Below are 23,781 nucleotides of genomic sequence, written 5' to 3' on the forward strand. Positions count from 1 at the left end.
TGCTTACTACTTATATGACCTGGAACCAGTCACTTTCTCTGCAAGAAGTTCATCATCTATAAATGAAGTATCTGGACTCAGTGACTCTAGTAGGTCACTTAGAACTCTAAGTTTATAAACAGAATAACCTGCTAATTCATTCTGAATTCATCCAGAATCACTGTACTCTTATTCAGAGACTGACTCAAATGGGGTGAAATGTGCTACCACTTATTTTAAAATTTGTATATTCATGAGTGAGTGGATTTTCTTAGCTTTTTCCAAATACACCCACTCAAGTCCAACTCTGGCCCTTCATCACATTTTGGAAGTGACCTTGGTATTTTCCACTTTGCATCTGCTACCCAGCTTGATTTCAACTTCACGAGATGTCCCTCTCAAAATAAATCCATCACTTTTAGACTCACCACCATTTTGCTAATTCAAGTCTAGATCAGTTCCATTTCCCTTAGCTTCCTGTCCACTTTCACTGGAATGCTAAAGGGTGGTATACAAATTCCTCCCAATGCCTTCACATATAGAGGGGAAAAACTGGACTCGGTTCACTCTACTTTGCATATGCTGCTCTGTCTAGAGTCAGCTCCACAGAACAAGATGCCCCTGTCCCAGGTACCCTTGGTGGTTTATTCCTTTATTCCATCCCTGGTTTTTCTACCTCCTTGTCTCTACCTTTAGATTATAAGCTCCTTGAGGGCAGGGATGCTCTTTTTTTTTTCATTACTTATATCCTCAGCACTTAGCACAGTTCCTGGCACATGGTAGGTGATTAATAAATGTTTATTGAGTTGGAATGGGTTGAACTAAAAACAGTGATGCCCAACCTCTGATAGGTCCTACTAAGGTAGAAAGAATCTGAGTAGGAGAAAAGAGATGGGACATATGTCAATCACCTGAAGCTAAATTCAAGAAGCTCATCACCACTCATAAAGGCCACCTATTAGGATGAGGAGTTGTGTTTTGCATCATCAGAGGGCCTATTTCCAACAACCAAATCTGGGAGTTTTTTAAATACTAAAAGTTAGGTCATAGAATGTTAGACATATAGCTGAATGGGGACTTAGAGGTCTTTGACTGGATCTTACTCATTTTACTGAAAAGGCAACTGAGGACCAGGTTACATGCAGCTGACCATCAGTAGTGGAGATGGGTTTTGAATTCAGGTCCAGGGATTCCTCATTCAATACTACTTCCACTATACACAAGAGGGTCAGAAGTAGACTTACTCAAGAGTCACACAATGAGTAAGTGGTGGAGCTGAAACTGGAAGCCAAGTCTTCTCATAAGCCTATTTTCTTTCCACTTGCTTTTCAATCATTCAGTTGTGTGATCCCATTTTGGTTTTCTGGGTGGAGATGCTGGAGTGGTTAGCTATTTCATTCTCCAACTCATTTTACAGATGAGGAAACTGAGGCAAGCAGAGTGAAGTGATTTGCTTAGGGCCACACAGCTAGTAAGCATCTGAGGCTGAATTTGAACTCAGGAAGAAGAGTCTTCCTGACTTCAGACCTGGCAGTCTATCCACTGAGCCACCTAGCTGCCCACTTTCCACTACATTATAATATTAAACAGGATATTTGGTTAATAGGATTTTTTTTGTTTGTTTCTCAAAAATCCCCAACAAGGAAAACTTTAAAAGTATTTTTAAGTCCAGATGAAAAAACATAACGTTTATATTATATTTATATCATACTCACTATAATTTGTTGTAAATGTGCACAAATGTGCATGCATAGATTTGCACTTTCTCTACATGTATGTTCATATATATGTACAGTATAGACATGTTCTTCATCCATCCTTTTATCCATCTATCTATCTTGTCTGATTTTTATTTTTTACCTTGCTTTCTATCGATATTATCCTTATCCTTGTTGTTTGGAAATAGCATTAAGTAGAGAGACAGCTGAGAAACTTCACCTCTAGCAAGGTACTCATGATTTAATTTAGCATTATTACTTGATCTGCAATTCAGCATAGTGTGACTTTGGGGATGACTCATACTGTGCGTCACAGGCTGCTTTCATGCAAGCCTGTTGCCCTGCCTGCAGGTTTATCACAGGGTGTGGGAGGCCTGATGTCATTACTACCAACTCTGCTACCTGCATGACCAAGGCTAAGGTAATTTAACCTCTTTGTGTCTCAATTTCTTCCTCTGTGAAGTGAGGGGATTAGGCTGGATGACCTAGTGGATAAAAGCACTAGAAATGGTGTTAAGAGGGTCTGGATTCAAATCCTACCTTAGACATTTTCTAGCCTTGTGATTTTGGGCAAGTCACTTTAACCTAACTGTTGTGCCTCAGTTTATCTCATCTGCATAATTTAGGAGTTCTTAACTTGGGGCCTCTACACGTGTTTTCTTTACTATTTTGATTTCCCTTGTATATAATTGTAAATACACACACATACATGTTTATGTATATATACATATATATGCACCATATACTTATATATACATATATGTACACACATATACACACATATTTTATTTAAAAGAATTATTCTGAGAACAAATCTATAGATTTCATGAGATTGCCCAAGGGTCAATAACATTAAAAAGTGAAGAACCCCAGGGAGGGGGTTGAGCTACAATTGTTTCCAGTTACTTCCAGCTCAAAATCTAAGATCTGATGATCATCTCAGATCTAAGTATCCGAAGACTGAGGGATTGCACTCCACAGAGACCGAAGGCCTCCCTATGTTCATGTTAACGATGCAACCACAAAGAATTCCACTTTGCAGAACTAGCCTCTCTGAGTTTCAGTTTCTTCAAACAGAAATATTTGACCAATGATCTCAGAGGATTTCTGTAAATTCTGACCTTTCTAAATTGTAAAAGGTTAGAGGAATGTGAGCTATTGTTATTTTTATGACCATTTTAATACATGTGTTTAAAGTTGTCATTTCATAATTAAGCTTTAGCTAATCCTGTTACATTAATTCTGTGGGTACAACCCCTCCCCCTTGCCCCAGGCAAGCTACCAAGAGGGGGAAAAAGCTGAAGCAATTTAGGACAAAGTGAAAGCGAATATTATGATGCTGATGTGAAAATATTTGCCAGGAATTGGGCAAGGGTGTGCAATCATTCCTCTTGGCTTATAGCACAATAGGAGCCTCATTTGGGCCCTGTTTCACTGCTGTTGAACATATAGTATTTTTAACACACAAATGAGATGTGCTTGAATAACCAAAAGATGACATTTGACCCATCTCCAGAGTGGCTAGGCTAAAGAGCGTGGACTCATTATGGGGATTCTGTGATCCCACTGGGCAGAACTGGATGTGTATAGTTGCTGTTTTATACTATTGCTTTTATGGCATTTCAGATACCTTCATTATCATTGAGACATCAGAACCAGCTCTATCTCTTAATCTTTCCACACTTTACATTTCTTGACCTGTAGTTCATCACAGAGGCAAAAGCAGACTGCCTTTGGAATCAGTGATTAGTAGGGCTACAACTAAGGTGAGGCAACTGTGATTTTCCTTGCAGAAAATTTGAAGAAGTGCCAACCATAGCACCTTGGGTCATACTTTGTGCCCTCTCAAATTCTAACTCTTTCCCATCAGTGCCCTCCTGGAATACTCTTTCTCGTCCTAAACTTCAATAGATATATTATTATCTCCTAGCCATCTTTTGCATGTGGAAAAATGGCTACTTATAGCTCTAACAGATGAAAAAAGGCTATATTTCTCTCTCTCAACCTATCTATGACTGCCCGGGACCAACTGCTACCATTTACTTAGTCATCTACAAATGAATAGTGACCTGGATAGTCATTATTAGCTGGTAATGTCTCCTGTGTAGACAGAGAGAAGAAAGTCCATGCTCTCAGGGAGCTCAGAGTCTAATGGAGGAGATATCCTGCAAATAACTAGCTACGAAGAAGATACTGGCAGGAGAAATGAATATTATCACAGGCTCAGAGATGATAGATGACTCTCCAAGATTCTGAGAGCATAAAAATGTGGAAGAAATGACTTGAATCCAGGTCTCTACTGGCTTCTAGGTTCTGTCGTCTCTTCACCACATCATGTAGTGAGAGAGAGTTTGAGGTTTCAACCATGATCATGGTAAATTGATGAGTACATGTGCTTCCACAAATAATAATAATGAACATGGATATACTGCTTTAAAGTGTACAGAACATTTTACAGGTATTTTCTCATTTTCTCATATCATCTACCGTGAGAGATAGATGCCATCATTATCCCCACTTTACTGATGAGGAACCTGAAGTAGACAATGGCCAAGTGACTTACCCACGGTCACATAACTAATGAGTGTGAATTGTATGATTTGGATTTCGGTATACGCTCCTCTAATACATGAAACCATGTCTAAACATAACAGCATTAAAATACATTATATTTATTGATGAGTCAGGTACAAAGCAAAATATAAAGAACTAAATAACTATGCCTTTTTCTTACTCTTATCTGTATATCCTTTCTGAAGTAGGTGAAATATACATTACAAGCAGTTTGGATAACCAGTGACTAGATGGTAAGAATGGTGGGGGGCAGGGAGAGATAGGAATGAGAAGGGTAGGCTTAGTTTAGTCTCTTGGGTTTTGGAGATGGGGCAGAGAGGGCAGAGGCCAGAGTTGGTGGGATAAAACTCTAGCCCTACCTGGGGTTGGAAGAGGGAGGTTTAAGATTAAGCTGTCCTGGTCCAAAGATCCAGTTCTTTCAGTACATCAGTAATGTCCACCAAGGTTTGCCTACTGTCATTGGTATAGGTAACTACAAGAGGAAAAATCTCCCTTTATCAATGCAGTTTCTTATCTTCTCTGCAATTAAGCCTTTGACAGTTGCCTAGAGCACTGAAGGATGAAGTAAGTTCTAGGTTCACAAACATAATATGTGACAGAAGTTGAACCCATACCTTCTTGGCTTTAAAGTCACCTCTCTCTTCATATATATATCATTCTGCTTTGAAGCAATTAGAAATGTCCATTACTCTTAAGAAATACCTTTTTTGAAAAATGGATTGCATTCTGTATTGTAGATCTACACTACAGTTTCTCAGAAATGATTCATAAAGGAGATTGCGAATCATAGCTAGAATCAATTATTCACCTGACAGTCTAGAAAGGTATGAAATCAAAGAACTGGGAGAGATTCTGAACCTCCAGCTACTGGTGCCTCTATTGATTTTACTCTGTCATTATTTTATCTATCTTATTTATGTGCCTGACAATATTTCCTCTGATAGAATTTAAGCTCCTTGAGGACAAGAACAGTTTATTTTTGTCTGTGTACCCCACTACCTAATATATCCAGACAAATTACAAGCACAATAATCATTGAAATATAAATTGACCCATCCTCCCTGAGAAGCTAGCACAAGTGGGATGCCCCAAATGTCCCAGATTAGTGTTTTATTCCCTTTGGTGTAAGACTATGATCTGGATTGAAATTGGAAGAGTACCAGGGATATGAACTGAGATATTATTAACGAGTTAGATGCCAATTTAAATGAAGTCCTGAAACCAGATTTTTATATTAGAGAAGGAGGTATGAGAGCACAGAATCAGGAGAAGACATTAGAAGAAGACATTTTAAGATGTAGGTAAATAAAGAGCATAGAACAGAAAGAATTGAGAAAGGGTTAATGAACATTGTTTTATTTTCTGTTTATTCTTTGTTTTTTTCGGGGAGGAGGGTGGCAGAATTTCACCTAGAGCCCTCTCTGAGCAGAACAGAAAAGAAAAGCAAAACAATTGACTGGGTACAGTGCTGACTTTATTGATGGCAAAGAATACAGGACTCAATGCTTCTCCCCTCTGTTAAGTGGGGGGAACTACTTTGGAGTGAGAACTGTTGTTGTAAGGAAGTCAACTGAGTATAGGAACACCTAGGCTGCAGAACACTTCTCCTTTATCTTGAAGATCTACAGCTTCTTTGCATCATTCCATGGAGGACATATAGACAATGAGATCCAACACACGGTTACTGTAACCGAATTCATTATCATACCAGGCAATGAGTTTGACAAAATAGTCATTGAGGGCAATACCAGCTTCAGCATCAAAAATGCAAGAGTTGATGTCACCAACGAAATCACTGGATACAACTTGGTCCTCTGTGTAGCCAAGGATATTTCTCATATGTCCCTCGGAAGCTTGTCTCATAATCCTCTTGATATCATCATATTTGGCAGGTCTCTCCAGGCGGCAGGTCAGATCCACAACTGACACATTGGGAACAGGGACTCGAAACGCCATGCCAGTAAGTTTGCCATTAAGGCCAGGGATGACTTTGCCCACAGCAGTGGCAGCCCCTGTGGAAGCTGGAATGATGTTCTGGCCAGCTCCACGGCCATCACGCCAGTCATTGCGACTAGGGCCATCTACAGTCTTCTGGTTAGCAGTAATGGCATGGATTGTAGTCATGAGTCCTTCTACAATGCCAAAGTTTTCATGTATGACCTTGGCTAGAGGGGCCAAGCAGTTGGTAGTACACGAGGCATTACTAACTACCGTATAGGAATTATTATAACTCTCATGGTTTACTCCCATCACAAACATGGGGGCATCAGTTGAAGGACCACAGATGATGACTCGTCTGCAGCCCCCCCTCAAGTGAGCCCCAGCCTTTTCCATGGTGGTAAAGACACCAGTAGATTCTATGACATATTCAACACCAACACTTCCCCATCTGATATTGGAAGGTTCCTTTTCCTGGTAGACATTAATAGCCCTTCCATTTATCACCAGCCTGTCATAGTCAGCTCTGACAGAGCCCTGAAATTTTCCATGAGTAGAATCATACTTGAACAGGTAAACCATGTAGTTTATGTCAATAAAAGGATCATTAATGGCCACGATATCAACTTTGCCTGTTTGAAATGCAGCCCTGGTTACGAGACGCCCAATACGGCCAAATCCGTTGATTCCAACCCTCACCATCCTGCTTTGGGAGCACTTCTACTGGCAGTGAGCTAAAGAGAGAAGCAGAGAGACAACAATTTATTCATAAGCAACCTTTAAACATAAAACTGAGCCAAGTTTTAAAACAAATTTGATTTAGCATGTCACAGTAGTCAAAATACAGCATATGATGCTGTTATCATAAAGTCTTAGAAGGGACTTCAGAGATTATATAGTCATAAAGATCATAAAATCATAGAATGACAGCTGGAAAGGAAATTTAAGGTCATCTAATCCAACCCCCTCATTTTATAGTTGAGGAAACTGAAGCCAAGCAAGGTTAGGTAATTTGTATAATGAAGACACAAGCAAAACAAGGAAGAGACTGTCTGAACCCAGTCCTTTGGATCCAAATTCAGCAATTATTTCTCTATGTAATACTGTCTCCACATCCCAAGGTGATATCTTACCAATGAGAAAACCAAGTCCCCATTGCCAAAGTTGTTCAGTAATTTTAGTAACACAGTAGAGATCAGAACACAGGTCTCTTGACCTGGTCTTCTAGATCAGGGAATCTCTATACTGTGCAGTCATCTGTAATACAGTAAATATGACTATATATGTAACTGAACTCTTTGAGGTCATTAATGAGCATATTCTATGCCTCTACTACACAAATCCTATTCTATTGTGTCATATCTTCATATGCGTTTGGCCCATGGTTCTCCAAAGCTCTGATAGATTCTACAAAATTGCAAGTGTGATCTCTGTGCTAAGTATATGTTAATAGATGGTGTATTGTTATCTAAAGACCATTCTCGTCATCAGTAGGAATGACAGTGGTGACATTTTTTTCATTGGTCATAAATTGTCAAGCTGTAATAGGGATATGGACTGTTTGGACTGAAGAGAGTATGTACACCAATGGAAAGCTAGGATTTTGAAATATGATAACATTTGAGAAGCTTGTATGCTTATTGCATGCACAGGAAATACTTGACCATCATCAAACATGGATATGAATTCTTTCTACTTCCTTTATTTTTCACCCCAAGTAACAATGGAAGATATAGCCTGGTAGTTGTTAAGTACGTTCTGTACATTCTCTGGGAAAGGGTAAATTATGGTCCTTATCCACCCTACCAACTCATACATGATCATGGATAATGCTCTAGAGCCACTATATATTATAGGAAGTTGATGAAAAAGAAAAAGGGAGTATAGGGCTCAAAATATAGGAGTTGGGGGGAAGAATGGGATAAGTGAGACTTTGCTTGACCAATATAATCTTACCCTTTTTACCCTGGATAAAATGAGATGGGGGTGGGGGGGAGAAATGGTAGTTTCCTCTTCTTGAAGGCAGACCTGTGGAAGAGTGATTAGCCTTGTTCTCTTTGGTCTCAAAGAAGAGAATTTGGATCAATGGGTTAAAGTTCCAGGGATGCATATTTCAGCACAATGCAATACTTTCTAGCAATCAGAGACAGAGGTAGCTAGGTGGTACAGTAGATGGAGTGCTAGACCTTGAGTCAGGAAGACCTGAGTTCGTATCTGTCCACAGATACTAGCTATGTGACACTGAACAAGTCACTTAACCTCTGTTTGTCTCAGTTTCCTCAACTGTAAGATGGGGATAATAATAACACCTACCTCCCAGTATGGTTGTGAGGATCAAAAGAGATAATATTTGCATAGTGCTTAGATAGCACCTGGCATACAGTAGATGTTTAATAAATGTTTCCTTCCTTCCCAAAATCAAAGAGATTCCTCTGGAGATTAAATGTTCCTCCTCTTTGGAAGTCTTTAATCAAAGGTTGAAGAGATACTTCTTGGCAGTGTTTAACTTTTTTTTCTTCCAACATGGATTAGACTAGACAGTAATGGAAATTCATTTCACTCTAAAAATTTTCAAATCTAAAACTGAAGAAAATCCCTTGACCGAAGCTTCTGTATTCCAAGACAAGAGGGGAAATGGACCTAGGCAATTGGCACAGATGAGCCCCTAAATATATTGAGGGATTGTTTAGACTCCATGTAGACAAGGAAATCCTAGGACACTGAAATTTGTTGCTGAGAAAAATAATATATGGGAAGAATTGGGACCAATAAGTTAAGTCAAGATGGGACAAGAAGAAAGTTATCCCTCTCCGGAGAAGGAAATTTAGGTGTAGTCTTACATCTTTTGATTTGACTTAATTATTCTTACCATTTGCTAATCTTAGTCATTTCTAGACCAATAAAGGACATCAAGTGCTGTCAGCACTCTTTAAATTTAATTGTCCTTGATCAGAGTCCTTCGGCTATTCCTCCTCCAGTCCCCTCACTTCTCCCAACTGTGGCTATTACCTGAACAGATTTTTGAGAAGCATTTCCTTTCACACATAAGAAAGAGGAAAATAATCACAGTGTCATAAATTCAGAGCTAGTGGGGGACCTTAGAGGTCATCTAATCCACTGCCTCCTCCGTTTAAATAATAAACAATTAATAAACATTTATTTGTATGTTTCAGATACTTCACTAGTAGCTAGGGGTACATGAACTACAAAAATGAGTCCCTGACCTCAAAGAAGCTTCCACTATGCCACATAAGGAAACTTTAGCCCAAAGAGATTGACTTTCTTAAGGTGTAAATGGAACCCAACTCTCTGCTTACTCCACGTTATATCTGCTGTTCTGTTCTATTTTAATTCCAGGGATGCCCCTCCTAGGGTAAGCTCATCATTTCTAAACTCACCACCATGCTGCTAAACTCTAGCCTTGATTGCTAAAACCTCCCTCAGCTTCCTATTCCATCTGATTGGAAGACTGGAGGGAGGAATACCAAACTCCTCCCAATGCCTTCCTTTTACAGAGGATAGAAAGTAGACTGAGCTCACACTATTTTAAATCTGTTGCTCTGCCTAGTTTCATCTCCCTGGAACAAGATACCCCTGAGCCAGGTACGCCACTCCCTGTTTCCTGCATCTGTGAGTACCTGAAAAGGCCTTGGCCAAAAAGGCCAAAGTCTCCCATTGCATCTTGAGTCATCTGCAGTCATCCTGATGGATATCTGGTCACTGGATTCAGATGTCTCAGGAGGAGAAAGTGAGGCTGGTAATCTTGCACATCTCTCCCTCACTCAAAACAAAGTCAAGTGTAAGTCATGTCATTATTTCTCTGATGTCATGGTCCTCTTCAAAAATGAAGGATGAACACAAGCTCCTTGAGAACAAGGACTGCCTTTCTTTATATTAATTGTAACCCCAGGTCTTAGGGCAACTAGGTGGCATAAAGGAAAGAGTGCCAGGCTTAAATTTAGGAAGAGTTCTCTTCCTGTGTTCAAATGTAGCCTCAGACACTTGATAGCTGTGTGATGCTGGGCAAGTCACTCAACCCTGTTTGCCTCAATTTCCTCATCTGTAAAATAAGCTGGAGAAGAAAATGACAAAACATTCCAGTTCTCCAAGAAAATCCAATGGGGTCAAGATCAGCTGGACAGGGCTCAAAATCCCCAACTTTAGCCCAGTGCCATGGCATACAGTGATTACTTAATAAATGTTTATTGGATTATTGCTTAAGAGAAGGTTAAGAAAAGAGAAAAATGTTCTCTCTTAAGAGAGAGTTTTGAACCCAGGTCACCTGAACACTACCTGTATTCCCATTCTTCCTCTTCCTTAATCTTGCTTATGTAAAACTTGAATATAGTCTATGATTGGCATTTTATTTTGCTGTTTGCTGACAAGCAGGTAGTAGGTATCTATAGGATTTGACAAAAATAACTTTTGTGATAGGGATGTGTTATATTTAAATAAGAGGAAGCAGAAAGCCTCCAAAGTGATTCCTGCAAAGAAAGAGAGTGAATGATAGGCCAGATTTGTAGAGTCCACTGATACTGTCATCCTCTCTGAAGTCAGAAGGAGTTTCTTCGGATCAGAAATCAGAGATAGAAGGGACCATAGACATCCCCAGTTCAGTGGTTCCCATTGCTTTCTGTTCTATCAACCCTTAATAATAATGTCAACCACCACCAACCACCAGCACCAGCACCACCACCACATTGTGAACTTCCAGAGAAATATCATATAATATTATCTACAATTCAATTTATTGCTTTTGCTTCCATTAAATAATTTTTAGCACAAACACTTTGAGATATTATCATGAATCACCAAGGGTTTTGTGAACAGAATAACCAATCAGATAATCACCAAACATTTATTAAGCTCCTCCCATATGCCAGGCCCTGTGTGAAGTTCTTAGTACATAAAAAGACAAAGACAGTTTCTGACCTGAAGGAACTATCAATCTAATGGAAGTGACATCATGGGGACAAATTCATGTATATATACACATACGCATACATATATGTGCATATATACGCACAGATATACACACATATGTATCTATGTAAACATATGTATAGTATGTATATATTGTATCTATGTGATAAATAGATGAAATGCACTGGATTAAAAGGGGTTGGGGAAGGCTAGGGTTGCAAAACCTGGAGTCAGGAAGGCTCATTGTTTTGAGTTCAAGTCTACCCTCAGATACTTACTATCTGTGTGACCCTGGGCAAGTCCCGTAACCAAATTTCCTCATCTGGAAATTAGCTGGAGAAGGAAATGGCAAATCACTCCAGTATCTTGGCCAAAAAAACCCTGAATGAAGTCACAAAGAGTTAGACACAACTGAAATCAACTGAACAGCTTCTAGAAAAAGAGCCTTTTAATTGAGATTTCAAAGGAAGCCAGGGAGGTCAGCAGTCAGAATTGAGGAGGGAGAGCTTTCCAGACATGGGGGAGGGGAAGCCAGAGAAAATGTTCATAGCCAAGAGACAGTGCATTCTGTTTGGGGACCAGCCAGGAGGCCAACGTCAAAGAGTATGTGTCAGGCAGTAAGGTGTGAGAAGACTGGAAAGATAGGAGGGGCCTGAGTTATGAAGGGGTTTGATTGTAAATCAGAGTATTTTTGTATTTGATCCCGGGGTCCAAAGTTTGCCACTGGAGTTTATTGAGTGGAGGATGTGTTTGAAATGATCTGACCTGCACTTTAGGAAAGTCACTTTAGTGGTTCTATGGAAGATGGGGAGAGACTTGAGGCAGGCAGACACAACAGCATCTATTGCAATAGACCAGGTGAGAGGTGAGAAGTACCCTTACTAGAGTAAGGGCACTGTCAGAGGAGAGTAGGGGATGTATTCAAGAGATGGTATGGTGCTCAGGGGAAGGAACACTTGGTTATGGGAGGTGAAAGGTCATGAGGAATCCAGGATGACTGCTAGGTTGTAAGTCTGAGGGAGTGGGGAGGATGGTATTATCCTCTGCAGTGATAGGGAAGGTGTGGGGGGAGTAAGGTGAAGGATAATGAATTCTCTTTTGGACATGTTGAGTTTAAGAGTTCTAAAAGGAATTGCAGATGTATCACTAAATATGAATATTGAGCTAATCCAACTCCCTCATTTTATAGTTGAAGAAATGAAGGCCCAGAGTGGCAAAATCACTAAGATGATGAGGCAACTGATTTAGAGCAAGAGCTCATCCTGCTTGGTCTGCTTCTTTGGGTGAGGAATGGGAGCCCTGGGGCCAAGAGATTGGAAGTGAATCAACCAACGTCGCACAAAATGGCAGTGGCAGGATTTGGACCCAGGTCCTATGACTCCCAACTCAGGATTCATTGGACCAAACTTTCTGCTTCCAAGGAATATCTCTTCTCTTCCTCCTCCTTTTCCTCCTCCTCCTCCTCCTCCTCCTTCTCCTCTTTCTCTCCTTTTCTTTCTCCTTCTCCTTTTTCTCCTCCTCCTCCTCCTTCTTGTTATCCTCATCGTCTTTAATTTGGAAATGATTAATGTTGGTGGGTCCCTATGTGTATTTTCCTCATTTCTTTATATCAGTTTTTTTTAGGTGAGGAAGTTTGTGATACAGAATTTGCTCAAACCAAAGACAACCCTTGAAAGGCCTTTAAAAAAGTGAAAAGAAAAAGTAACCTACAATGACCAGCTAGAGAGTGAAATATAGTTGTCACTATAGCAGTACTTTTTGGGTGGGAGGTAACAGTGATGGACAATGAGGGTAGGGAATGCTGATTTGGGGTAGAGAGGAAGCAAACCCTGGTATTCCCAGAGGTTTCTATCCTGCTGACCATGTGACCATCTAAGGGACGAAGTAATGCTTCCATTACAGGAGGAGTTGGGTAGGGTAAGAAAGGAAAGAGTTTGGGAGTCACAAGGAGTAAGCATGACATCATTTCTAGCAGAAGAGAAAGAGATCCACAATGGAAAAGGTTGCTGTCTTTGCTTCTATGGATAAAGTATTTATCTATGGATATAGTATGGTATAATATTATGTGAAGGGAGAAAATTCCAGGCAGGATGGTGCTGACCCAGAGTCCTCAAACTTTTCTGCCCCAGGGCAGAGAGCCCTGCCTTCTCCCACCTAGTTAGGGATCTGGGGAGGAGATTATAAATTAATAAGGTTCCAGACTGTATAGCTAAAATAATTTCTCAGCTTCCAACTTTAGTAGGGCTGGAGCTTGTCCCATTTATCTGAGTCTAGCATTTCAACATCACAACTTCCCCAACCTACTCTTCTCAGAGAAGTAAAAGAACATGTAAGATCACCTGATAGCTTGAGGCACAAGTAAAAGGTGTTTTCTAACTGCGGTTAAACCACTGTGACAAGTGTTATGTGCAGAGAACACACTGCCAAGCAGTCCAGCTGGGGAAATTCAATGTTTAGTGCAGCCAACACTTAGTCACCTCTTTGCTGTGGTTGATGGAAATGATTAATTCATCCTGCCCGCAAGTGAGCTTTACTTTGGAATCCTTGTCTCTGTGGACGGTATAGAAATGCATATGCTGGCATTCCAGCTGAGTGGGCAATGGGAAATCTAAGGTGTGCCTTTATAGCAATTGGAAATAAAGGCATGAGTCAAAGAGCTGTCCATAGTGGGCTGACCCAGAGTCATGGCGGGCAACTGCAAATTCACCCAAAATACATAATCTATGAAACAGCAGAACAAACCAAGGGAGACAAAAATAAAGCCTATGCTCTAAGTCTGGTTTGATTCCCTCTTTCTTTCTTTTGTGCCTTTCTGCACCACCCCTCTCTGTGACTCTCTTGGTTTTTAAACCATGCTTCCTATTCTTTCCTTCTTTTGACTCTCAGGGCTACACCTTAGTTCAGGTGTCATCACCTGCACTCAGCTTGTTGCAAAAGATTCTTCAAGTTTAGTGTCTCTTCATTAAAATCCATATAGAACTGTAAAAGTGATTTTCTTGAAGTGCAGACTTGATCAGGTCACTCCTATACTCAATAAACTTCAAGGACTCTCCCAATGGGCTCTGTGTTCAAAAACAAAAATGCTCCTCTGTTCAGCTACTTGGAATTCTCCACAACCCATGCCCAATCTACTTTCTAGACTTATTACACTTCACACACACTCCAGACCATCAAATTAACTTTTTAGCTATGCCTTAAACATGATGCCACATCCCACAGCACAGGCTAACCTTCTTTGCTTGAGAGGTTCTTCCATCTTAATTTGCCTCTTAGGAGCCTTTGATTTCCTTCATATTGATTTCTTGAAAGATATATATATACGTATATATATATATATATATATATATTCATTTTAGTTCAGTAAACATTTATTAAGCACCTACTGTGATCCAGAGATCCTAGAGTGATTTGTCATTTCCTTCTCCAGCTCATTTTACAGATGAGGAAATTGAGGCAAACAGAAATGAATTGCCCAAGGTCACACAGCTAGTAAGCATCTGAGGCCGTATTTGAACTCAGGAAGATGAATCTCCCTGACTTCCAGGCCCAGCACTCTCTCCACTGCATCACCTAGCTCCTCTGTTGATGAAATTCCACATTTATTAGTTAGTTGATGCTTTCTAAAGAATAAAAAAAAATAAGTTAATAATAATGGGGAAAAGATATATGACATGCTTCCAGAGGGCCTCAAGATCCTTTCAGTGTATCATGTTTTGTGTCCTTAACTTCATACTTCTGAAGGCTGTACTTTGCCTGGCTCAAGTATTTAAAGATGATTATTGATTGTTCATCAACGTTTTAGTTGCTGTTGACATGAGGTGATAAGCAAGCACTCCACAGGGATGGACAGAAAAAGGGGGGCACCACTATGGGGTGTGGAAAAGAGTCTAAAGACAGTGCTCGGGGCTGGAGTGGTATATTTGGCTCCAGAAATCCGAGCTGCAAATCGTGGTCTGCCATGCACGAATGAGAGAAGCAGATACTTTAGGCCTCTTTGGACTTCATTTTCCTCATTTATAAATTGATAGATAGGGTTGGACTCGATTGATTGCAAAAGGTCTCTTCTAGGTCAAAAATCCTGTGATTTTCTCTCTCCAGTGCTAGAATCTCCCTTTTACTTAGGCTTGTTTGTGTAGATTGCAATGCTTCCCCCAACCCTGACCCTCATGCATTTATCTCTAAGACAGTTCTTTCTACATTTTCCATAAATCCTTCATAGAGAAGCTCACTGACCAATTGGTGGTCTTCCTCTCCTTTGATCTTTGTGTGGAGATTAGTGATGGCACCCTCCTTATGATTTTATGACCAGCCTGCCCCTGGAATACCATACCTGGAATTCAAGCTCTCTTATTTAGTGCTACCCTCCATTTTCACTCTCATTAAATGCTACCACTCACTCTGCATGCCCCATGCTTTGGCAAAATTGGTCCACTCATTGATTCTTCTATATGCCTTGCCCTTGGGTACATGAATGACAGATGGGAGAATAAAAAAGGTCAGCTTTGAGGTCTGTTCCTGACACGTTAGCTCCATGATGCTGACAGGCTGAATCTCCCAATCTATCCAAGATATTCTTTGAGACTGTGAGTTACACAGAAGGTATTGATCACAATTGGTAGAGGAAATTCCTCATTAAGAGCTCTCTATGAAGATGACGCAAACAAAAAAAAAATGTTTGCATGTATATATGTATATAAACATGTGCATTTAATTATGTACACATGTATATATTTGGATGTACACATATTTGTATGTTCATATATTTAAATGCACCCATATTTCTCTATATCTATATAATACATAGTTACCTTTTAACTCTGTCTTCTCAAAGTACGTGGTCTCCAACCCAATAGTCTTCCCCTCATCTTTGTGCCTAGTTTTTTTTTCTCTCAAGCTGGCCCCTGTAACTAGAATGGGCTCCTTCCTCAAGCCAGCATCTTAGAAACCAGATTTTCCTTCAAAACTTAAGTGTAAATGTTACCTCTTACATGTAATGTTTTCAGATCTATTTCATCCCATCCTCATTCTCCCCACCACCTCCCTATCTGGTGCCTTTCTAAAAACTTGAACTGGATTCACTTTGTTTGTATTTCACATTTTTTGAATGTACACATGTTTCTTCTTATGGAATATAAGCTCAATGAGGGAAATTTCATTTCACTGAGGATTTCCTTTTTGTCTTTTTATCCTCAGGGCCTAAAAGTGCCTGGTACAAAGTAGGTACTTAGCAGATTCAATTCTTATTGATTCATTGATGTGTTGTGTTTTAACATGGTATTAGGACAGCATTTTGTCAGAAACAGGTTGGAGAAGATTTAAGTGCAAAGTCAGTGAGGGGTTTACTCTGTCTCCCCCTGTAGCAAATTCCCAAATATTTAGTAATTGATGTTTTTAGAAAAAAAATCTCTTGAAGTGATCTTATTTTGGGATCTTAACAGGCAATGGCTTTAAATGAATTTTACCTCACGCTCATCTTTAAGCAGGGTGTATTTACCAAGCATCGCCTACACACCCACACACACAAATAATCATCTCTCTATACACACACAGAGGCTAGTAATCATCTCTCTTCCCTCCCCCCAAGGTCATTAGTCTAAGTCTTATAGAGTTCAGTTATGACATAAAAGTTTTTCCTATACTTGTCCAATGAATAAGGAGCATATAGCAACCATATTATTTGGGGAACACTCCCCTCTTCTTTTAATTGCTCTTCGGAAATAGTGTCCTGGAAACAATGGGCTTTGAAATGCCATTTTAATGTCCTCTCTCACTAAGTCAACATTCTCATCAATTAGGATAATTTTAAGTGTAAGGAAAATATTTTCTTTACTGTCATCCATGAAGACTCATGGGGCAGCTAGGTGGCATAGTCGATAGAGCACTGCATCTGGAATCAGGAAGATTTGTCTCCTCAGACACTTGCTAGCTGTGCAACCCTGGGCAAGACATTTGCTTGCCTCAGTTTCCTCATCTGTAAAATGACCTGGAGAAGGAAATGCCAAATTTTTCCAGTATCTCCGCCAAGAAAACTCTCAAATGGAGTCACAAAGTCAGACAAGATTGAGATTATTGAACAACAATGGATTGCCCAGGATGAAGGAAATGACAGTACCACTGATCTCTGGTATTGCCATCAAGATGGCATTCAGAATATTGTCTTCAGTTCTCAATACCACAGTTTAGGAAAGGAACTCTTATTTCCTCGAACACAATTGAGAGGAGGAATCAAACCCATTGTTTCACACACAGTGTCTCCTACCTCTACAAAAAAGGGAGAGAGATCAGGAGCACATAGAGAAAGGCTGCTGATAAACCAGAGGGGAATCCAGAATAGGATGACTAAGATTGGGGATATATGTATGCAGAGACTGGAGCTGTGAATTTCTGTATGAAAAACTCTGTCCATCTGTATTGGCAAATATTTTTTTCCACTTAATATTAGAGAGTTGCCTTAGAAACTTCACATACTTTTCACAATGGGAAGGAATCTTGAAACACATTTTTGTGCCTCTTCATAAGGGGAAAAAAATCTCTTTATGATCTACCTACAGAGTTTGTTTCAAGACCTCAAGAGAGGAGGAATCCACTATATACAGAGACAACCCATTCTGTGTAGGGAAAGCTCAAATTGTTAGTCAGTTTTCCTTTTCCTAAAGCCTAAATTTAACTCTTTACAGCTGATAATCATTGCCCTAGATTTTTCTTCCCTCTTGGATCAAGCCAAACAAAGACAATTTCCCCTTTTCACGTGAGAGTCCTTCAAACACTTGAACATACTTATCTCGTCCCATTACAGACTCCTCTCCTCCAGCCTAAACATCCTCAAATCCTTCCTGTGATCCTATGTGGTCTATGACCTTGAGATTGCCTGTACCCTTAGGAGGTGACCACCTTCATCACTCCCCACTGGATAAGCTCTAGTTTATCAATGTCTTTCCTATAATATTCAAAACTAAACACAACACTTCAGATGTGGACCTATCAGGGATGAGTTATAGTGTTATACTTTATTCTCTAATCTTTACTGTCATCTAGCAAGGCATCTTAAATTTGCATAAATTTTTCCATTGTCTTAAAATATTGTTGTTTTTCTGTCATGTCTAACTCTTCATGACCCCTCTTTGGGGTTTTGTTGGCAGAGATTCTGAAACAGTTTGCCATTTCCTTCTCTAGTCATTTTACAAATAAGGAAACTCAGGCAAACAGGTTTAAGTGACTTGCCCAGGGTCATACAGCTAGTAAGTACCAGAGGTCATATTTGAACTTCTTGATTACAAGTGTGGCATTCTATCCTCTGTGCGACTTAGCTACCCTATTTCATATAATAATGTCACCTTATACTTTGAATGGGGTCTACTTAAAAAAAGAAAATAAAAATCATTTCTTTTCTTTTCTTGTGAAATTACTTAGCCACTTAGTCACACCCATCTTTTACTTGTAAAGGTATTCGAAGCTTTTACTTTGAACCCTACTGAATTGAATATAATTAGATTCAGCCCATTGTTCTAGCTTGCCCAGCTTCCTTTTGGATCCTGCCACTTGTAAGCCATCATTTTACCTGCCCTTTCCTAATATAGATTTGATAATCATTCCATCTAAGATTTTTTTTGAAGTTATAGATTTAAAAAAATAAAAAAAATCAAGTTCATTTTTCTTTCAATTACATCCTAGTTCTCACAACTTAGTTTCTTTTTACAAACTAAGATGCAATTGAATGTCGTTTCCTATTCTTTTCTCTCATTTTTACCTTCTTTTTCAAATGTCTTTTCCTATAATTGATCCCTATGCCCATTAATAATAGTATCGAAACTCTTCTCCTCTATGCACATCTTAATTTGCATAGTGTTCATTTTTACTGTACAGTATATCCCACAAAGAAGGTCAAAGACATCTTTCTCTTTTTCTTTTTTTTTTTTGTGCTGTACAAACTTCTACTTAAGCCCTCCTTTACAAATGAAACTCTTATGTGGAATAATCTATTTGCTGATTCAGATGCCAATTTTAATGAACACTCTGATTTGGTCAAGGCTATGGAATACGTGGTGGACCTGCATTGCCAGGAACAAAGGGGTATGAGGTTTAAAATATGATTAAGAACATTCAACAGCTAGCCAACCTGATCTATCTATTAAGCGATGATCTCTAGAACAATGACAATTTTTCTTCACTAACATTTTTTTTTGTTTTGTAAATTAACTATCAAGTATTTTAAGGGAATTGAATCTCATACTCACCCTGAAGCAGTGAGCAACTCTACCAAGGAATTGGTAGTTTACAGTTGCTTTTTTTAGGTGACCGGCTTGAACCTCATACAGCTCAATTATGACACAAAGCCTGGTCAAAGTATGTTGTCCAATAAATGCAGAGATCATAAAAACCTTGGCAACAGAGACAGGTAGCCCCCCACCCCCAACTGCTTTTAGCACAAAAATTCTTAGAAAGAGAAGTCTTAGAGAGATTGTTAGGATGACATTTTCTAGCTAAGGTAATCTGTGTTATGGAAAGTGTGAGGGAAGCCTTTTTACTGCTGTTACACATAATGAGTCATAGATTCTCAGTCAGTCAGTCAACACACATTTATCAAACACTTGCCATCAGCCAAGAGATTGTGCCAAGCACCAGGAATACACAGAAATGCGAAAACATGGTTTCTGTCCTCGAGGTTCTCATAATTTAATGGGGAAGACGAGATGCAGATTGCTATGCATATAGGAGATTAAGCCGATATAAATTTAAAGGGTTTTCTAAGGATGGCAGGGATAGAGTAGGGCAATGTGTCTTCTTGCAGAAGATAGAATTTGAATTGAGTTTTTCTGAAGGAAGGAAGGGAAGCCAAGAGTTGGACTAGTTGAAGAGAGAGAACATTCCAGGCATGTAGGACAGATATTGGAAAAAACCAGAGATGGAATGTCAGATGTGAAGGACAGTTAAGTAGGCATTTGTAGGCAAGTAGTCATCATAGAGTATGTAGAAGGAATGAAGTAGAATTAGACAAGAAAGGCAAAAAGGGGCCAGATTGTGACAATCTTAAAATGTCAAAACAGAATATTTTATATCTGGTCATGATTGCAATAGAGAATTTACTGGGGAGGAACAGAAGGAAAGGATCAGATTTGCCCATTTTGGCAGCAAAGGAAAGGTAGCTTGATTTGGAAGGGAAAAAATGAGGTAAGGAGAGCAATTAAAATAATAGAGCAGGTGAGAGGTGATGGAGGTTTGTACTTATAAAGGCTATATGAGTGAAAAGAAGAGAATATGTATGAGATATTATTTAGGCAGAAATGATGAAATTCGACAACAAATTAGATGAATGTGAGTAAGGAATCAAGATTGTGAGTCTGTGTGACTGTTTTGTTCAGTAGTACCTGACGTTTTCTGACCCCAGATGAGATTTTATTGGCAGAGATACTAGAGTGATTTGCCATTTCTTTCTCTAACTTATTTTACAGATGAGGAAACTGAGGTAAACAGGGCTAAGTGACTTGCCTAGTATAACACAGCTAGTAAGTGTCTGAGGCCAAATTTGAATTCAAGAAGCTGCAAAGTATTTTTGATTCTGAGTCCCTTCCTCTATTTACTGTGCCATCTAGTGACTGGCAGACATGGTACTACTTTTGACATGATAGGAAAGTTGGAAAGAGGGGAACATTTAAAGGAAATAACAATGTTTTGTATTTTATTTTATTTTTATTACTTCATTTAGGATGAACATAAATAAGTCTGTTGATTAATCGACTGGATCTCAGTAGAGAGAGATCAAACCTGGATATATTTGTCTGGGAATTATCAGCATGGAAATGAAAATTGGTTGGAAGGGATGTCACTGGCTATTAAAGCAGACTTAAGAGAGGTAGTTTTCTTTCAGGACAAGGGATCTGACCTATAGTTAGATCAGATCTGGAATAATGTATTGAAATCTTAGGACCATAGTTAATATTGAACATTAATTTTTTATTATCATATTATCTTTTAACATCACTTCATTATAAATACCTGAATAGAAATTATTGGTAAAGGCCTTATTTCTCAAATATATAGAGAACTGAGTCAAATTTATAAAAACAAAAAACATTCTCCAATTGCAAAATGGTCAAAGGGAGGTTTCAGAGTTCACATCTAGCCTCAGACAACTTATTAGCTGCGTGACCCTGGGAAAGTCACAACCTATGTCTGCCTTAGTTTTCTCATCTATAAAATGAGCTGGTGAAGGAAATGGCAAATCACTCGAATATCTTTGACAAGAAAACCACAAATGAAATCATGAAGAGTTACACAGCAAAAACTTTTTTAAAAAATCACCATTTTAGATAAAGCTGCCAGATTTGAGAAAAATTCCACGTTTGAAGTACTTCTTTTTAATGTAATTAATTAGGGAATTATAAACATTGATTTTTTCTTTTGGCAGGAGGGGGTGGAGCAGAAGGAGTTATGGAAATGAAAATCATTTCAGTGGTTCGCAAAACAGAATTAATACAGTGCCCCAAAGAGAATGACATACTTCATGAACAGAATTCACGTTAGAAACATTTGAAGCCAAGTCAAGATACCTTGGCATCAAGTCTCTGGGCCAAAATTCACTATTCTTCATCTCCTTCTGAGAGCTCCATACCCTGGAAAGTTTTCACTCATCCTTGTACGTTCTTTCCTTTATCCTTTAAAGACACTTCTTTTTTGGCTTTCCCTGCCTTCAGCTTAGATTGACTTAATTTCTCAATTGGCTTTAATTAAAGTGTTCCTAGACTCTACAGCTGTGTCTAATTTAATTCATTAATGTATTTATTTTGTCAAAAAGGTTAACTTTTCCATGCTGTTGTTGTTATATGCTCCTACATATTTGATAAAAATAAAACCGAAGACTCCAGGTTGAAGATGAAATATGATGTTTAAATGGCCTAAGTCCCTCACAGAAGATGATTTAGGTATATTAACATGTTCCTTTAGCTGATGAATGGCAAACACCAAAAAAAAAATGCCCTTTTTTAAGGCGTACAATAATGAAATTGATTTCTATGTTTGAAAACATCGCTGAACTCTGAATGTGATTTTACATCTTATGATGTAATCTGAGATTTTTGTAATTTCTTTTTTTCTTTTAAGAAAACAATTTGTATCTAAACTTGAGCTAGTTGCTATGGTAATGAGTAAATGCAAATTTTGCTTCACACAAAACTCAGCTAAAGTATTCATGAGAGGAAGTGGGAGAAGCTTGGAACAACTTAGCAGAGCAGTTTATAAGCCCTCTTCTGGATAGGGAAAAAACCAAAAAAACAAAAAACAAAAACAAAATTTATGGGCTAGTGTTATTATATGACCAAATAAGTAGTTTTACTTTTTGGCAAGTTGGTAGATAAAGAAGCAAGAAAAATAGTGAGTTGCTGGAAGTGATTGTAGAAAACTGAAAACAAAATAATTTTTAAAAAATAGTGAATTGTGGGCCGGATAGACAACATTTTTATCTTCTTGAATAGCAGTGTTATTCAAGTTAGAAAGGCAGCTCATGACTTGGTGGTTAGAGCCCTGGGCCTAGAGTCAGGAAGACCTGAGTTCAAATCTATCCTCAGACACTTTCTAGCTATGTGATCCTGGGCAAGTCACTTACCCCCTGCTTGCTTGACAAAGTGAATCCACCGTAGAGGGAAATGGAATCCATTCCCGTTGGCCATGAAAATCTCAGATGAGGTCATGAAAGGTTGGACATGACTGAAATGACTGAGCAACACCATTTATATTAGCTGACATGAGGAAAGAACAGAATTTAAAGAGAAAAGCAAAATAACATTTGACTTTTTGTTTAAAACTAGATTGAACGATTTGTTTTTCAGGCATGAACTGAAGTGTCATGTACAAAACATGGAAGGATTTTGACTGAAAGTTATGCTCTATAAGGTATTTGAAAAAGGCATTTTATCCTCAAGCCATGTGACAAAATCAGGGCTAGATTAATCAGCAATTCAACATGTAGTAGTTATAGTTAAAGAATATTCTTTAGTAAGGTACCAAACTGCATGTATGTATGTGTATGTCTGTATAACTACATAAGCATATATGTATGTATGTGTATGTATTCACATATGCATATATACATATATATGCATATATTTGCCTTAAAAATTTAATTACAAAAGCATACTTCTCAATTTCTTCTTGTATGTAGTTCTGATTACTTCTTTTCATTAAAAAATTGGAAAGAAACAAAGAAAAGCTATGCTACTCTTTCCCTGTTTTCCACATCTACAGACACTGGCTAGATGAGCTATGATACTATCGAGAAAGATTTATCAGGGCTTTGGGGTTATTATATCCTAACTGCAGAGGAAATATTAAAAATAAGAATAAATAGGCCATTTTGGACTTGTTCTTTGATGGACTTTTTGTGACCCCATTTGAGGTTTCTTTGGTAAAGATAGATACTCCAGCTCTTTTAACAGATGAGGAAACTGAGGCAAACAGGGCTAGGTGACTTGCCCAGGTCTAGTAATTGTCTGAGGCCCCATTTAGACTCAGGAAGATGAGTCTTCTAGTCCTGACACTCCATTCACTGTGCCAATTTGCTGCCCTGTTTTTGTTCAAAATGAAGTAATACCATTAATATTGGAAACCTTGTGTTTATGTTAAGCCATTTGGGTAATGAGAAACAAGAGGTGTTAAT

At 38.8% G+C, this 23,781-nt stretch overlaps 1 protein-coding gene and 1 long non-coding RNA gene across 5 annotated transcripts; one reads left to right on the top strand and one right to left on the bottom strand.

Moving 5' to 3' along the window:
* Positions 1 to 5,723: 5,723 nt before the first annotated feature.
* On the bottom strand, positions 5,724 to 19,390 carry LOC140510432 (glyceraldehyde-3-phosphate dehydrogenase-like). 4 transcript variants are annotated; one of them, XM_072619083.1, is made up of 2 exons: positions 19,367 to 19,390; positions 5,724 to 6,943 (listed from the first exon to the last, which is right to left on the bottom strand). In XM_072619083.1, the coding sequence occupies exon 2, from the start codon at positions 6,909 to 6,911 to the stop codon at positions 5,910 to 5,912; it is 1,002 nt and encodes a 333-aa protein (XP_072475184.1). In that variant the 5' UTR covers positions 6,912 to 6,943; positions 19,367 to 19,390; the 3' UTR covers positions 5,724 to 5,909. The 4 variants fall into 4 exon arrangements, with proteins under 4 accessions (XP_072475184.1, XP_072475185.1, XP_072475187.1 ...); XM_072619084.1 differs by lacking the exon at positions 19,367 to 19,390 and adding an exon at positions 15,941 to 16,081; XM_072619086.1 differs by lacking the exon at positions 19,367 to 19,390 and adding an exon at positions 15,530 to 15,687.
* Positions 19,391 to 19,529: 139 nt separating this feature from the next.
* LOC140510434 (uncharacterized) lies at positions 19,530 to 21,877 on the top strand. The gene is made up of 2 exons (XR_011969228.1): positions 19,530 to 19,617; positions 21,538 to 21,877. It is a non-coding gene; the product is annotated as an uncharacterized lncRNA (long non-coding RNA).
* Positions 21,878 to 23,781: the final 1,904 nt, after the last annotated feature.

This window comes from Notamacropus eugenii, chromosome 6, assembly GCF_028372415.1.
Source record: "Notamacropus eugenii isolate mMacEug1 chromosome 6, mMacEug1.pri_v2, whole genome shotgun sequence".
In the NCBI taxonomy this organism is placed as follows: domain Eukaryota; kingdom Metazoa; phylum Chordata; class Mammalia; order Diprotodontia; family Macropodidae; genus Notamacropus; species Notamacropus eugenii.